Below are 17,748 nucleotides of genomic sequence, written 5' to 3'. Positions count from 1 at the left end.
GATAATAATCACATTTGAAATTCTGGATAAGAAGTTTGAATTTAAATGGTTTAAATAAAGAAGCAAACTAGAAAAAATAAAAACATATATTTTGGTAAACAACGTAATTAAATATCTAAAAAAAATCCAAGAAAGTCAACCAAAGCACTGCTTTCACTGCACCCTGGTGATTCTCTGAGACCCCAACCCACTCAATTTACAAGCCCAGCCCAAAACTCTCTCAGAGGCAAATTCACACAAGTTGCAGCCTGAGCCCAAGCTGCAAACTTTCCAAAAATCTCTCAAAGGTCCACAAACCCCAGACAAGCAGCAGCTGGCCTCAGCATACCCTGTACTTCTTGTTAAGTGGCCTCAAGCCCAGCACCAGTGGCAGCCAGCCTTGATTTACAGCATAACCACTCCCAGGCATCTACAAAGCCCAGCACAGGCAGCCACCAATGACAAATCACTTTGTACCTCCTCCAGATGGCCCTGGCCTGGACCCAGGCAGCAGCTGACCTTGGCCTGCACGGGAGCCCCTCCCAAGGGACCCCAGAACCAACACGCCTGGTGGCTAGCTTCAGACCACAACAAAACACCACCTAACCACCTCCACAAATGACATACCCAAAGGATGGACTCGGCAGGCACAAGAGCCTTGCTAAAGCAAATTCTGCTCCATAAGGTCAGCCCCCACACAACAGTTTGTCCACTATAGTCACAGCCAGTCCTCACAACAGAAGGGTACACACAACCCACACAAGGGACACCCTTGGCATAGCTAAGTCAGGTGAACAAGGAGACGGTGCCATTGCGTTGCATAGGACATACTATATAAGGCCACTGCTAAGACTGGGAAACATAGCAGATCTATCTAATACACAGAAACAAACACAGGGAAGCAGCCAAAATGAGGAGACAAAGAAACATGTCCCAAATGAAAGAAAAGAACAAAGCTCCAGAAAAAGAGCCAAACAAAATGGACGCAAGTAATCTACCAGATGCAGAGTTCAAAACATTGGTTATAAGGATGCTCAGTGAACTTAGGGGACAAGTAGATGACTCAATGAGAATTCTAACAAAGAGATAGAAAACATAAAAGTGGAGATAGGAAACATAAAAAAGAACCAGTCATAAATGAAGAATATAATAATTGAAATGAAGAATACATTAGAAAAAATCAACAGCAGATTAGATGAAGGAGAAGATTGAATCAGAGATTTGGAAGACAAGGCAGTGGAAAACAGCGTAATCAAAACAGCAAAAAGAAAGAATTATTTTTTAAAATGAGGATTGTTTAAAGGACCTCTGGGACAACATCAGCATACCAACATTTGCATTATAGGGGTACCAAAAAAAAAGGAGAGAGAGAGCAAGGAATTGAAACCCTATTTGAAGAAATAATGACTGAAAACTTCCCTAACCTGGTGAAGGAAATAGACATACAAGTCTAGGAAGTGCAAAGTCCCAAACAAGATGAACTCAAAGAGGCCCACACCAAGACACATCATAATTAAAATGCCAAAGGTTAAAGACAAAGAGAGAATCTTAAAAGCAGCAAGAAAAAAGCAGTTAGTTACCTGCAAGGGAGTTCCCATAAGACCGTCAGCTGACTTCTCAACAGAAACTTTGTGGGCCAGAAGGGACTGGCACGAAGTATTCAAAGTGATTAAAAGCAAGGAACTATAAGCAAAATTACTCTACCCAGAAAAACTATCATTTAGAATTGAAGGACAGATAAAGAGCTTCCCAGACAAGAAAAAGCTGAAGGAGTTCATCACCACCAAACCAGTATTATAAGAAATGTTAAAGGGACTCCATGAAGAAGGAGGAGGAGGAGGAGGAGGAGGAGGAGGAGGAGGAGGAGGAGGAGGAGGAGGAGGAGGAAGTGGTTGTAAACCAACCACTCTGTGCCAGGCAGTATTCTAGGGTCTGAGTACACAGTTATAAATAAGCCAGGAAAGTTCCCCAAGGTAATAGACAAACAGACAATTAACAAGTCAACAGATAAATGAGGAGGATAATTTTAGAGAGTGGAAAGTGCAGTGAAGACCACAAGTGAAGTGATGGATTGAGGGCTGTGTGTGAGAGGAGCTCTTTTGGATTTGGCAAGCAGAGAAGGCCTCTCTGAAGAGGTAGACTTTTGAGCTAAGATCTGTAGAATAGAATGGGGTTTCCAAAAATAATTTCAGTGGATTATATGTGAATAAAGTTGCTTCGAGGGACCTCATATATGCAAGTCTGGGCTGAATGCTGTTCATACGAATGATGCATAGACGAACTTGGTGATTTGAACTTTAATTCTAACCTCATGCTTAAGGATTTTATGGTCTACATTAAAACAACAACTGAGAGAAGATATTTGTAATGTATTTGACAAAGGGTTCCTATAAATCAGTAAGCAAAAGAAAACAATGAATATTGGGCAAATGATATGAACAACAATTCACAAAAAGAAAAATAAAATCCAGAAAGCCAATATTAGAAAAAATGCTCCCCTAGCCAATAAAGAAATGCAAATTAAAACTATATCATACCAAATTTCACCAATTACCATGGTAAAAATGTAAAAGATCAAGATCTCTAGTGTAATCAAAGGTGTGGGGAGTAGACATCCTTGCCACTTGTAGCTGGGATACAGATGGGAAGAGCTCTTTTGAAGAGAAATCTGGTACAATCTTTTAAGATTTTTAATGAGAGTATCCTTTGAATCAGCAACAGAAGTCAATTCTATGGAAATTGAAGCTCAGGGGCCTAAAGGTAGCTCTAGATAAGGATGGCACTACACTAAAATTTTTAATGGTCAAAGATAAAAGTGGAAAATATTCTATAAATCCATCAGTCGTGGGAATGATTGAATAAACTATGGTCACTACAGAATATGGAATGCCTTATAGACACTAAAAAAAAAAAAAAAGATGTTCATATGACAGATCGATAAATCAAAGGAAAGTTGAATGATTCTATAAAAATTAAGACTGTATCTCCTTTTAGATATCTATTTGTATAAACAGAAAAAAGACTAGAAGGCTGTGCAGCACACTGTCCGTGGCAGTAATGTCTGTGCTGAGCAATCTACGTTTAGAGGAAGGGAAAGTAAAACTTTCAGTTTTTATTTTATACATTTTTAATAAAGGAGAAAAATCTAATCTACTAAAGAAACAGGCTATCATTTTTCCCAGCTGGGAAGGCAACATTTCTATTTCTGAATATCAACAGAGCATTCATCAGCACCAAGATGACGTTGTCTGATATGTCTGATACAGTCATATTTTTAAATCGCACGCCAAACCAAAACACCATTAATTAAATATTAAACAATAAAAAGGGAAAATGTATGCAACATGCATAACTGAAAAAAAACATGATAGAAATATATAGCTGCTTCAGATTGTTTTGGGAAGAAAGGAGAGTATAACTTACACGTAAAACATGTGTGAAGTTAATTCGGTCAAACCACTTACCTACATGCCAAAGAATGATTGGAAGAGATAAATATATCATATTAAATGAGAAAAATGCAGTGCTATCACATAGAAAAGCATATTATACCTCCACTGAGAAAAGCTGCACATTAAGCCACAATAAAACTAATAATATTTAATTCAAGCTATTTATTGAACACATGCTATATATGTTAGACATTGTGCTTTACATAGAGCACCTCACTTTAATTCTTGCTATTGACGTCTTGCGGGTAGATGGTGTCCTCCTCTATAGATGAGGAAAGAGAGGCACAGAGAGGTTGAATAACTTGCCTAGAGCCATGCAGCTGGTAAGCACAGGAGCCAGGATTCAGACCCATGGACTGATTCGAAAGCCCAAGATCTGACCTATTTTGCTATCTGATCTCCTAAAACTAAAAGCTCAAAGTCACTGTTGGTGGAGAAGTGTGCCTCAGTAAAAGTGCACTTGCACACAGAGGGCCTGCTTTATTTTTTGAGTCAGCTATCTAAAGTACCTCTAAGTACAAGCTGAGACTTTGTTCTAGTTTCGCCCTCAGATTGAAATTCTCTCTGTGGCAGAACCTGCTCCAATCATCCTCACACCCAGAGACTATGACTTGTGAGTTTTCTTAGAACTTTCATGAGGCCTTTGTGATGGTAGACCTGGTTGTTGCCAAGGTACCCACAGGGCCTGGGGCTGTGGGTATGCCCTGAAGCCCAGTTGGCCCCTTCGCTCCCTCTGCATTTCCCACTTGCTCAGCACCCTGTGGCATCTTCACTAAGGCGCAGTTACCCTTCACCTGTTGTACCCCCAGATCCTCACCTTCATTTTCTCAACTCCATCCCCCTACCCTTCAAGCTTCCCTCAGGCCCTAGGCTCCTCTCACCCTTCCCTCCCTGTTCATGACACTTCTTCCCACCTCTGATGGCTTCACCCTTCTCTCCTCTTTCAAGGCTCCCTCCTCTGGCCTCTTCACTCCTCTCTCTGGTTTTCTCCCTCTCTCCCCTTTCCCTGGTCTTCACTGCCTAACTTCTCCATTTCTTCTACTTATTCTCTGCAACCTCTTTTCATCCCCATCACTTTATTCTTTTCAGTGCCCTGTTTCCTCCCCTCTTTCTCTCATTCTCATCCCTTCACCCTCTCCTTACTTTTCGCTCCTTCATTCCCCCTCACTCTACTTTCTTCTCACAAATTGAGCTGGGTCAGCTATATCCAGGGACAACTATGGGACTTGGTGGTAAAAAGAGAATGGCGATGCCTCGTGAGCAGAATCCAAGCCCAAAACCTAGAAGGAGGCTGAAAGGGGGTAAAAGACGTGTGAAGAAAAAAAGAAAGAAGATAGATGTGGAGGAATTGAAGAAGGAAGTGGTCATGGTGAGAACACCCAAGTGGATGCTGACCAATTGCCCTCTGAAAACACTCCTCAATCCTCAGCCTTTTAACATCTTACCCACAGGCCAGAGCCATCCCTCTTTCCCCAAGTATCTCTCTCCCTTTCCTGGAAATGACCAGGAGTCACCACCTCTCCCTCAATGACTCTGCTGTCTCCTCAGGATGATCACAAATTAACTCTGGAACAGCTGAGCACCAAGTATTCCGTGGACCTGACAAAGGTGAGTCAAGGAACTTCTTGAGGGAGGCCGAGGGTCTCTGTCCCAACTTTGAGGCTACCAGGATAAAAGCCCCCTAACCTCCATTCTTAACCTCTACCCAATCAAGTTTCTCAGGCCACACACTTAGAAAAAGATGATAATTGGAATGTTCCCAAAGAGAGCTCAGAATTAGATCAGAGAATAAGAATAGTTTAGGGCAGTGCTTCTCACACCTTTGTCCCTAGGACCCCTTTACAATCATTAATTATTAAAGAACTCAAAGATCTTTTGGGGTGTGTGTGTGTGTGTGTGTGTGTGTGTGTGTGTGTTACATCATCTATAATTACAGTATTAAAAATTAAAATTGAGAAATTTAAAAATATTTCCTAATTCATTTTAAAAGACTGGTAAATCTGGGGCTTCCAGTCAGGATGGCAGAGTAAGCAAACCCTGTGCTTGCCTCCTCTCACAACCACATCAAAATTAGAAATAAACTACGGAATAGCCATCATTTAGAGTCATCTGAAGTCTAGCTGAACAGAAGTCCTAGAACTAGGGACACATAGAAGAGGCCACCTCAGGACTCATAGCAGGGGCAGAGATGCAAAACAGGCTCGTCCCATACCCACATGTGGTGACTGAGAATTGGGAGAAATACCTCAGCTGCAGAGGTCGCCTCAAAAGAGCAAGGGGTCCTGGCTCCGCACTGGGCTCCCAGGGTTCCAGTTCTGGGAAGATAAGTCCCCACAATTTCTGGCTGTGAAAACTAGCAGAGATTGTGGCTGAGTGAGACAGAGGGCTGAAGAAATCATGGACTTTCCTCTTAAGGGGCCCACACATGGACCAACCCACTGACAGACTCATTCACTCTGAGCTCCAGCACTGGGGCAGTAGCTCAAAAGGCACCAGGGACACACAGGGAGGAACTGAGTTGTTTGGCTTCAGGGAGAGTGCTGGAGTGGTGGCTTTCTCCCAGACAGAAGTGCTGGCAGAAGGCATTGTTCCTTTGTTGAGCCCTCCCCTACCCGGGTGGCAGACCCAGGGAGACACCATATCTGAGTCTCCACCAACCTGGCTAACACTGGTCACCCCACCCTAATGATTTTCTGAGACCCTGCCCATCCCAGCATGCGGTCCCATCTAAGCTACTTTTAGTGGGTTTTTCCATACAAACAGCCTGTCTTGGCTCATGCTGAAGACTTTTCTAAAATCTCTCCTTGGCAAACCCAGTACCTCTCACTGAGCAGCCTCAAGCCCAGCACTAGCAGCAGCCAGCTTCAATTTGCAGCATGGCCTCTCGAGGCATCTCCAAGCTCAGGGTGAGTGGTAGCCATCTGCGGATTGCTTGGTGGTTCATGCTAGGTTGCCCCTTGAGCAGAGTGGGCAGGCACCAGAGCCCTGCTAAAGTGAGTCCTGCTCTATAGGGTCAGCCCCTGCACAATAGCTTCTCTATTGGTCACAGCCAGTCATCACAACAAATCAGCCCAAGGGTCAATTCCTCCCATTGATAAGCAAACAGCAGCCAAGTTTCAACTACAACAGGAGGGCACACATAACCCGTACAAGGGACATACCTAGAGCACCCGACTCAGGTGACCAGGGAAGACTGTGCCACTGGAACCCACAGCACACTTACTATATAAGGCCACTCTAAAACTGGGAGACATAGCAGCTCTATCTAATACATAGAAAGAAATGCATACGGACAGCCAAAATGAGAAGACAAAGAAACATGACCTAAACGAAAGAACAGAACAAAGCTCCAGAAAAAGAGCTAAACAAAATGGACACAAGTAATCTACCAGATGCAGAGTTCAAAACATTGGTTATAAGGATGCTCAATGAACTTAAGGGAAGAGTAGATGAACTCAGTGAGAACTTTAACAAAGAGATAGAAAACATGAAAGTGGAGATAGAAAACATAAAAAAGAACCAGTCAGAAATGAAGAATACAATAACCGAATGAAGAATACCTTAAGAGTAATTAACAGTAAATGAGATAAAGCAGAGGATAAAATCAGCAATTTAGATGAAAAGGTAACAGAAAACATCCAATCAGAACAGCAACAAGAAAAAGAATTAAAAAATAATAAGAAGAATTGTTTAAGGGGCCTCTGGAACCAACATCAAGCATACCAACATCCGTATCAGAGAGATACTAGAAGAAGAGAGAGAGCAAGGAATTGAAAACCTATTTGAAGATATAATGACTGAAAACATCCCTAACCTGGTGAAAGAAATAGATATACGAGCCCAGGAAGCACAGAGAGTCCCAAACAAGATGAACCCAAAGAGGCTCACACCAAGACACATCGTAATTAAAGTGCCAAAGGTTAAATACAGAGAATCTTAAAAGTAGTAAGAGAAAAGCAGTTAGTTATCTACAAGGGAGCTCCCAGAAGGCTGTCAGCTGATTTCTCAACAAACTTTGCAGGCTGGAAGGGCTTGGTACAAAATATTCAAACTGATGAAAAGCAAGGCCTTACAAGAAAGATCAATCTACCCGGCAAAACCATAATTTAGAATTGAAGGACAAAACTTCCCAAACAAGAAAAAGCAAAAGGAGTTTATCACCACTACAAAGGAAATGTTAGAGAGACTTCTTTAAGAAGAAGAAAAAGAAAAGATCAAAAATATGAATAATAAAATGATAATAACTACATATCTAGCAACAATTACTTTAAATGTAAGTGGATTAAATGCACCAGTTGAAAGAGACAGTGGCTGAATGGATAAGAAAACAAGATCCTTACACATGCTGCCCATAAGAGTCTCATTGCAGATTGAAAGGTACACACAGACTGAAAGTAAGGGGATGAAAAAAGATGTTTCATGAAAATGGAAACAAATAAAAAAAGCTTGGTTAGCAATACTTATACCAGACAAAATAGACTTTAAAACAAAGGCTATAACAAGAGATAAAGAAGGATCCAGTTATCCCAATTCTGGGTATTTATCTGAAGAAACTCAAAACACTACTTTGGAGGGGTGTGAATCCTTATTTTCATTGCAACATTATTTACAGTAGCTAAGATATGGAGGCATCTTGGGTGTCCATCAATGGATGAATGGATAAAGAAGTGGTATATATATATATATATATATATATATAGTATATATATATATATATATATATATACACAATGAAATATTACTAAGCCATAAAAAAGTATAGAATCTTGCCATCTGCAACAACATGGATGGATCTCGAGGGTATTGTGCTAAGTGGAGTAAGTCAGATAGAGAAAGGCAAATGTCATATGTGGAATCCAGAGAACGGGGTAAACAAATAAACAACAAAAACAAGCTCATGGATAGGGAGAGCATTTTGATGGTTGTCAGGTTGGAGAGTGGGGGATGGGTGAAGAAGTGGGGGATTAAGACTTGGAAATTGGTAGTTACAAAATAGTTATAAAGATGTAGAGTATAGCATGGGGAATACACTCAGTAGTATTGTAACAACTATGTATGGTGTCAGATGGGTACTGGATTTATTGGGGTGATCACTTCATAAATTATATAAATGTCTAATTACTGTGTTGTACACCTGAAACTAATACAATATGTCAACTATAATTGAAAAAAAACTAAAAATTAAAATTAAAAATATATATAAAAATAAAGGCTATAACTATTAAAAAATAAAAAATAAAAGAAGGGTAAACCCATTGTGTATTAGTATAAATAATATTTTTATGACAAAAAAACTATGTTTTTCAAAATAAAACTATTTAGTGGCATTTCAAATTTTTACAAACCTTTAATATCTAGCTTTTTAATAGAAGACAATTGGATTCTCATATATTTTCAGTATTAAATCTATTACAATATTATGCGTCATGCAGTCTTTGGGAAATTCCAGCATATACTCAGAGAATGAGAGTGAAAAAGGCTAACAACTATTTAGTGTTATTATGAAAATTGTTTGAACTTGTGGACATCTTGAAAGGGTTTTGGGACCCCATGGATCCCAGACCACACCGGGAACCATTGGTTTAACTGTAAAATCATATATTACACTATTACTATTACTACTGCTACTACTGTAAACAGTGACCACAAATAAAAAACTTTAAATATAAGCCCTCAAAATGTAAGCCCTTCTTAGCTCTAGAATTTCTTCATCTGGTATCCAAGGAGGAGCACAGGAGACTTGTCTTGTTTTTATTAAAATTGTGTGTTTTTTAGGGAGAGTTTGATAAGGTTGCTTGGAGTGGCTGATAGGGATTAAGGAGAGTTTCTTTTACAATACTTGAATAGGTTCTAATGTCCTTTTCATTCAGAGAAAAAAGTACACAAGCCTAAAGTGAGAGCCTATGCATTCATGTATTTAGCTGGGCTTTTCCTATTTCTAAGCTATAGAGTCAAAAGTATGAACAGTTCATATATTATCAACATTCTGTATTTTATCCCATCATTAACATTAGCCTTGTACATTATTTCTGTATTATGAATTGTTTCTGTTAGAACTGGAGCTCCATAAGTGTAAGGACCATTCTTACTCATTTTGGTATCCTACCCACAGTACCAGGCCCAAGATAGGTTTTCAAAAAGGTTTGTAAATCAATCCATAAACTAAAACTTCATCCTATGTTAGCATGCTAACTGATATCTCTTCTATAACACAAATTTTAAAATCCTGCTTATCTAGAAAGAACTCCCAGTCTGACTTTCAGAGAACTCCACTGGTCTCTAGACCCATCCTGGGACTATAATGGTAGATCTGAGTTTTGAAGTGGGATTCTGTTTTGCTATAGCTGTTTCTTATTTTGTGATTTTCTACCCATCCTTATTTCTTCTCCACACAGGGACTTAGCCCTGAAGAGGCAGAGAAAATCCTGATTCGAGATGGACCTAATGTGCTTACCCCACCCCCCACCATTCCAGAATGGGTCAAATTCTGTAAACAACTGTTCGGTGGCTTCTCCATCCTCCTGTGGACTGGTGCCATTCTCTGCTTTGTGGCCTATGGCATCCAGAGATATTTCAATGAGGAGGCTACTAAAGACAATGTGAGTCTGTTCAACTACTACTGCCGAGCCTAGTCTCTGCTTAGCTCCTGAAACTCTTCTGCTCAGCAGCCTAGCACTCCTGAAGCCCTCTGATCCAAATCCATAGTACTCTCAGGACTTTCTAAGGGAGTCTTCGGTCCCTCCTGTTTTCTCTAGTTTTTTCTTTGAAAAGCTACTGATTCGGCTCCCTGAGATGCATGGTTTCCCCCAGAAACTTGCTCTCCTTTGATTATCTTCTCAACTGATCATCGCAAGCACTTTGCAGTCCCCTTTCTCTTTCCTAGAAGTTTAATCTCTTCACCAACTTCCTCTCCATCTCCCTCACCATCCATCCCCCACCCCATAAATAGCCTACCTGGAGAGGAAAATATAGACCATCATTAACCTGGAATTTTGTTGCTACTTCACTGTAGCTCAGAGTTCCTTCACCAAGAAGCTGAGTAAGCCAGCCCTGTCTCAGACTCTTCTCAGTTCCTGTACTCTTCAATAGAGTCTTATGGTTTCTTGCATCTGGAGAAATGGCAAATCTTCTTGCAGTGTTCTGAGGATGAAGAGGAAGAGAAAGACCTACTCATAAGTCCTTTCTTTCCCTACCCCCAGCTATACCTGGGCATTGTACTAGCCGTTGTGGTTGTCATCACTGGCTGCTTCTCCTATTCTCAGGAGGCCAAGAGTTCCAAGATTATGGAGTCTTTTAAGAACATGGTGCCTCAGGTAGGATTGGTATGGGAGGATCTAGTGAGAGGAGGTATAGAATGTGACTAAATATGTAATTATTAAGTCCCTTGGAGGAATTATATCCTACAATGAGTGAGGCTGGTTATGAATGTGAGGTTCACTTTGGTTTTATTCTATCTGGCCTTAAAAGTACCCTGAGAAAGACACAGCATTATGTATGAAGTAGTCTGCTCTGGAATGAATAATTTGAATCTAATGAGCATTATGTTAAGCCCTAAATGAGAACATTCTATTTTTTTAAAGGACAAAGGAGTTTGGGGAGGCTGGATTCTTCAAATGTCAATGACCTTAAAGACAAAGTACAGTTATGGAAATGTTTCAGATTAAAGGAGGGTGAAGAGACATGACAACTAAATGGCATATCTGACCCTAGACTGACTCCTGTGCTGGAGGAGAAAAAACTCTGTAAAATGTATTTTGGGTCAATTGACAAAACTGGAATACAGACAATAGATTAAAATATTATGTCAATTTGAAATTTACTGAAATTAATAACTGTGTTATGGTTGTTTAAAATCCGAATTCTTAGGAAATGCACACTGAAGTATGTAGAATGAAAGATCGTGATGTATGTAACCTACCCTTAAATGGTTCAGGAAAAAATGTATTCACATGCATACATATGTAAAGACAAAGGACAAATGAGAAAGCAAATGAAATAAAATATTAATAGGTGAATCTGAGTAAAGGTTATACTGGTGTTTTTGGTACAATTTTTATTCTTGCAACTTTTCTAAAGGTTCAGATTATTTTCAGATAAAAAGTATTTTTAAATACCTGGAAATAATATGAGAGTAGAAAACAGTTTCCCAGGCACAGGGCTGGAAAGTTGGAAAGGAACGGAACAGGTTCCGAAATTTCTGACAATATGATCATGTTCTAGCATTGTAACCCAGGATCATCGTCTCCCTTTGATATGAACATAACTTAATATCTTCCTTGGATAAAGTTTCAGGGAAATGTTTTTGTAGAATAAACTAGGAGTTTGGAGACTATCAGTTAGCTTTTGCTGCCTTAACAAACCACCCCAAAACTTAGTGGCTCAAAACAACGAACATATTATTTCTCATAATTCTACAGCTGGGGTATTTTTCTGATCTGAGCTGAGCTTAGCTGATGCTGGGTGGTCTAAGATGACTTCATTCACATGTCTGGGGCCTCAGCTGAGATTACTGGGACAACTGGGGCTTTTCTCCTTATGATCCCTCTTTCTTCAGGAGGCTAGCTTGGGCTTGTCCAGTGTGGTGGCAGAGGGGTTCCCAGAAACAACAGGGCAAGCCCCTGTGTGCAAGCACTTTTTAAGCCTCTGCTTGCATTACAATTGCTAATGTCTTATGGGCCAAAGCAAACTATAGCTAAGCCTATGTGTGGATATAGAGAGGTAAACCCCATCTCTTAGTGGGAGAAGTATCAAAATCACATTGCAAAAGCACTGCAGACAGCAATGGTAAGAATTTGCAAACTACCAAAGAGCCCTTCAAGAATTATAATCTCGTACACCTGAAAATTATATGTTATTAACCAATGTTATCCTAATACATTTAACAATAACAATTTTTTAAAAAAGAATGATGTGGTGAGTGACAATGTAAGAAAGGCTGGAGTTAGAGGAAGGAAACCAGGAACAGGAGGTTGCAGGCCAGGAGCAGGAGGAAGGGAACAGAACGCTTTGGGAATGACCCTACACTATCTTCCCACAGCAAGCTCTGGTAATTCGAGGTGGAGAGAAGATACAGATCAATATACAAAATGTGGTGTTGGGAGATCTGGTAGAAGTGAAGGGCGGAGACCGAATCCCCGCTGACCTCCGGCTCATCTCTGCACAAGGATGCAAGGTGAGTGGGATGTGGAAAGCTAGGGGAGGGGGCCAAGCATGGCCTTAGGACACTGTGGTGACCTGGGCTCAGTGAAAGAAAGTATGATCTTATTTTCCAGAATCTTGAGAAGTTACAAGTGCAAATTTGAGATTAAAGACAATAAGGTGCTGGCATGTAAATTTATGTTTCTCTCTGCATGTCAATAATGGTAATGTTGGTACCAAATAAAGATGTATCATCTTAATAGATAAATCTTTTTTCCCCCATATTTTCACTTTACAACCCGTCCTCCCTCCCATCCCAGGTGGACAACTCATCCTTGACTGGAGAATCAGAGCCCCAAACACGCTCCCCTGACTTCACACATGAGAACCCTCTGGAGACTCGAAACATCTGCTTCTTCTCCACCAACTGTGTGGAAGGTGAATATGGCATCATAAATAGACTAAATTCAAAAGCAGAGATTGAATGATTTCAGGAACTCTCTAGTTTCTAAAGGTAGTAGGGTATGTAATGGCTGGTAAATAGTCTAGACTCTCCATCATTCATGAGCTGTATGACCTTTGGTAAAAGGTCAAAGCCATCATTTTCACATTTGTACAACGAAGATACTAAAAGTTACTACTTTATAGATTTTTATGTTTATTAAAGGAATAATATACATAAAATGCTTAGCACAAGACCTAATACATTATAAATGCCCTATAATTGCTAGCTATTATTATTCTAGCTAATGAATAGACTATGCTCTATGAGCTGAAAAACAGCACAGAAGGGAAGAAAATTATTTAGCCTGAAAATTATTCAGCCCTGCTAGGTCATTCTTCTCCTGAAGTAAGCCCCATCTTCTCACTATTCCAAAAGAAGGTATGGGCATTGGAATTTTGAGTTCCCAGGGGTGCCACTCACATTTTGGCTTTGCTCCTGGTATCTAGGACATCCTTGAACTGGGAGACAGCTCCGGCCAAAGTGGTAACAGTGACTCAATAACATTATGTCAATTTCTTCATCTTTTCATCTTAAGGAGATCTGCAAGACTCTCTGGAACACAATTTAAACCATTATTCATACTTAAGAATAAATATTTGGGTATCTAAGAAATAGCTTTTTTTTTTAATTGCATGTGTCAAGTGCTATAGATAGCTCTGATTCTCACAACACTATACAATAGATATTACCCCTCTTTTACACATGAAAGACTAAGGTTCAAAAAATTAAACGCACTATCCAAGAGCACAACTTGATAGAAAAGGAGAGGACCAAAAATTCTAATGCAGGTTTGTCTCCCAAGCCCATGCTCTTTCCATGGTCTCCCCTCTGGAATAAAGCTTCCTAATGATTCTTCTGGTAGTAAAATTAGTTAATTTGGAATTACCCTAAAGGATAAGAGTAACATTAAAACTAAAGAAGCCTTTTCCTGTGAGGGCCACCAGGTTGAGGGGAGCGTGGCCTTCTCTCCCTGCCACGGCCTGGACTTGTCCACTGATATCAGTGTAGTACAAAAAGGGGAAATCATCTGGCAAAAATGTCACTTTTTTGCCTACTGTGTTCAAGACTCCCATTCAGCCAGATATTGTGAACTTTGTTCACACCACCTTATGCAAAAACAGTAGACAGCCCTATGTTGTCAGTGAATTAGCAGGTCATCAAACCAGCGCTATGCCGTGGAGTACTGGCAGAGCTGTAGCTCGAATTCCACGTTCGAAGTGGTGGGACTCATCATTCTGGCCAGCGTGCTTTTGGCAATATGTGTTGTGGGGTCACATGTTTGCATCAATTAAAACCTCGCGCCATTGGCACCGCAGAGTGAACACAACACAGAAGTGATATGCCATCTTCTCTGCCCTGTCTGCTCCAGCCTTACCAGCACTGATCATATCTAAAAATCATCATATTAAGGAAGTTCTTAAACTTCCTTTGATGGTTGAAGGTAAAGTTGAAGGCTACAAGAAGATCAAGGAAGTTATTTTGCTTCTTAAGAAATTTAAAGCTTGGAATGATATCAAAAAGGTCTACACATCTCAGCAAATGAGAGCTGGCAAAGGCAAAAGGAGAAACCGTAGTTATATCGAGCACAGGAGACCTTGCATTATCTATAATGAGGAAATGGCATCATTAAAGCCTTCCGAAAATACCTGGAATTACTCTGCTTAATGTAAGCAAACTGAACATTTTGAACCTTGCTCCTGGTGGGCATGTGGGCCATTTGGACTGAAAGTCCTTTCCACCAGTTAGATGATCTGTATGGCACCGCCTCCCTCAAGAGTAACTACCACCTTCCCATACACAAGACGCTCAATACAGCCTTAGCAGAATCCTGAAAAGCCCAGAGTCCCAAAGAGCCCTCCAAGCACCACACAACAAGATTCACCGCATAGTCCTGAAGAAGAATCCACTGAAAAACCTGAGGATCACGTTGAAGCTAAATCCATATGCAAAGACCATTCACTGGAATGTCATTCTTTGCCAGGCCAAGAACAGTAAGCTCTGGGAGGACAAAGCAGCAGCAGCACTAGAAGCCAAATCAGATGAGAAGGGGGTTCCAGACAAGAAGCCAGTGGTGGGAAAGAAAGGAAAGAAGATTATTGGTGTTATGAAGCAGAAGACTTTGGTGGCAAAAAAGGCTGCAGCTACCAAGAAACCAGCAGGTGAGAAGAAATCCACAGAAAAGAAACACCACGAAAGAAAAGAAGCTTTCAACATAAACAAATTTTATTCTGTAAAGGTCAAATAACTTTGGACAGTTGATTTTGAATGAAAATGTGTTCAAAGAGGGTGAGAAACATGAAAAAAAAAAAAGACTGAAGAAGACTCTAATTGAAAAATAAAATACAGATTAAAATAAAAATTTTTTAAATGTGATTGGAAAAAAAGATACAAGCTAGCAAGCTTTCTCCAAAAAGCACTAGATTTTTATTACCAAGTTTTAGGAAGACATTTGCTCAAATTTGTCCTTCTAAAGCAGTGTTTGCATCAGCAAAGTATATGCTTCAGGTAAGGGTGAAAGTGGGTAATGGCATTCCGTCTGAGAAAGAGGATCTAGCTAAAATGAAGGAGGCTTAAATAGGAGACTAGAGAGACCAAGATGTAGCCAAGAGGGTGGTGCTAGGTTGACTATTAAATTGAGGGATTTCTGAGCTATCTGCAAACTAATAGCATAACTTTAACCTTTATCTTAGAACTTTGTCTCCCTGCTTTCATCTCTGTGGACTTTTACAGGGCTGCTGGTACAAACATCACTCTTTGGGTTCTCAAGCATCTTGATGGGGGTTCCAAACTATTTCTCTGGCATTATATAGAGGGTTATGGAGGACTCAGTCTGGCCTGGGATAGGGGAGACTTGGCCTTCTTAACTTTCCCCAAGGTTGCCATCAACCTGCCCTGTCTCTAAACACATTGGCATTAGTTTTTAAATCCCATCTCTCCAAGCATGGGGAAACCACAACAGAAAAAATGAAAATAAGAACTAGACTAAACCATGGAATAGTCTTAAAGATAAAGGTGAAATAGATAAAGGTGATACCATACTCTGCCGCCCTACTAAAAAATACAATACCCTTCAAGCAGTACTTCTCACAAGGCTCAATGAATGCCTCTGGCAACCAGTCTGAAGTTCATCTGTAGAATGGCTCATACTGTGAACCTTTCCAGAACTTCTACCTAACATTGGCCTGACCTGTCTGCTATCTGAGCCATGACTCTGTTCTCAGACTCATCTAGCTGAAGGTGACTTCAGGAATTTATGTTACAATGTTCATGGGAGCTCCTAGATTGGAGCTGTCTCTACAAATTGCACGTGTGATTTTTGGAGGCCCTATATTCATCTAAATGAAGAAAAAAAACTAGTATTCGAGTGCCTATTATGTACTCAACCCTCTTCTAGGCTGTTTTAAAAATATTTATTCCTTAGAGCTTTCATCTCATTTTAAAGATGAGGAACCTGAGTCTCAGAGCTTTTAAGCAACTTATCCCAAGCCATACAGCTAGAATATTGGAAAGTTGAACTTCCTAAGTCTTTCTGATCCTAAAATAAGTACTATTTCTATAATATGTTGCTTTTCTGAGCAACTCTGGCTGTGACTTTAATGGTAGAAATTTCAGCCATTATGGTAAAGCAGGAAAAATTGTTTTGAGCAAAGAACCTTTCCAGGCCCCTCATTACAAGCCATTTAAGTGAGTGGCCTGCATCATGTATGTACAAGGTTAAACGTGATATGTCCCAGTTTCTTTCTGACTCTGGACAGTGCTGGTGGAGGTAAGAGCAGAGAAGGCCGGCTGTGATGACCTATGCTACCCAGCAGGGGTCAGACTGGCTCCAGCCAGCACAGCAGGGAGAGGATTCAGGTCTGAGCAGCATTTTTCACCACACTTTTTTTCCTGCTTTATTGAATGTAACAGACAATTAGTTGCTTCTATTTACATTGTACAATTCAATTAGTTATTTTTCAATTATAGTTGGCATACAATAATATATTAGTTTCAGTTGTACAGCATACTGATTAGAGATTTATCTAACTCACAAAGTGATCACCCCACTAAATCTAGTACCCTTCTTCCTCCTTACATATCTATCACATTATTGACTATTTTTCTTATGCTACACTTTATATCTCCATGTCTATTTTGTAACTATCCATTTGTACTTCGTAACCCTTTTGCCCATTTTCACCATCTCACCCAACCTCCAACCATCTAGTAGCCCTCAAAATATTCTCTGTATCTATGAGTTCATTTACATTTTTGTTGTTGTTGTTTACTTTGTTCTTTTGATTCCACATGTACGTGAAATCATGCGATATTTGTCTTTCTCTATCTGACTTATTTCATTCAGTGCGATACCCTCTAGGTTCATCAAGGCAATATCTTTTTCCATCCCCTTCCATTTAGTCTGTGTGTGTCTTTTAATCTGAAGTGAGTCTCTTGTAAGCAGCATATGTAGGGGTCTTGTTTTCTTATCCATTCAGCCACTTTATCTTTTGGTTGGAGCACATAATTCTTTTCCATTTGAGGTACTTGTTGATAGGAATGTAGTTATTACCATTTTTTATTCATGTTTTTCATACATGTTTTTCTTCTTAAAGAAGTCCCTCCAACATTTTTCTTCTTAAAGAAATCCCTCCAACACCAAATACTGGTTTGGTGTTGATAAATTCCTTTAGCTTA

General features: G+C 40.1%; 1 protein-coding gene across 1 annotated transcript in view; it reads left to right on the top strand.

Annotated features, from left to right (window-relative positions):
• Positions 1-4,650: 4,650 nt before the first annotated feature.
• Positions 4,651-17,748, top strand: part of ATP1A4 (ATPase Na+/K+ transporting subunit alpha 4) — a 34,825-nt gene continuing 21,727 nt past the window's right edge. Inside the window, exons 1-6 of the mRNA XM_039839977.1 lie at positions 4,651-4,800; positions 4,980-5,039; positions 9,827-10,030; positions 10,631-10,744; positions 12,469-12,603; positions 12,890-13,007. Of these exons, the coding sequence (XP_039695911.1) occupies positions 4,651-4,800; positions 4,980-5,039; positions 9,827-10,030; positions 10,631-10,744; positions 12,469-12,603; positions 12,890-13,007 (781 nt within the window). The remainder of the gene's footprint in view (positions 4,801-4,979; positions 5,040-9,826; positions 10,031-10,630; positions 10,745-12,468; positions 12,604-12,889; positions 13,008-17,748) is intronic.

This window comes from Pteropus medius, unplaced genomic scaffold (assembly GCF_902729225.1).
Source record: "Pteropus medius unplaced genomic scaffold, Ma_sr-lr_union100, whole genome shotgun sequence".
In the NCBI taxonomy this organism is placed as follows: Eukaryota; Metazoa; Chordata; class Mammalia; order Chiroptera; family Pteropodidae; genus Pteropus; species Pteropus medius.
This window is presented reverse-complemented; position numbering and strand designations above follow the sequence as displayed.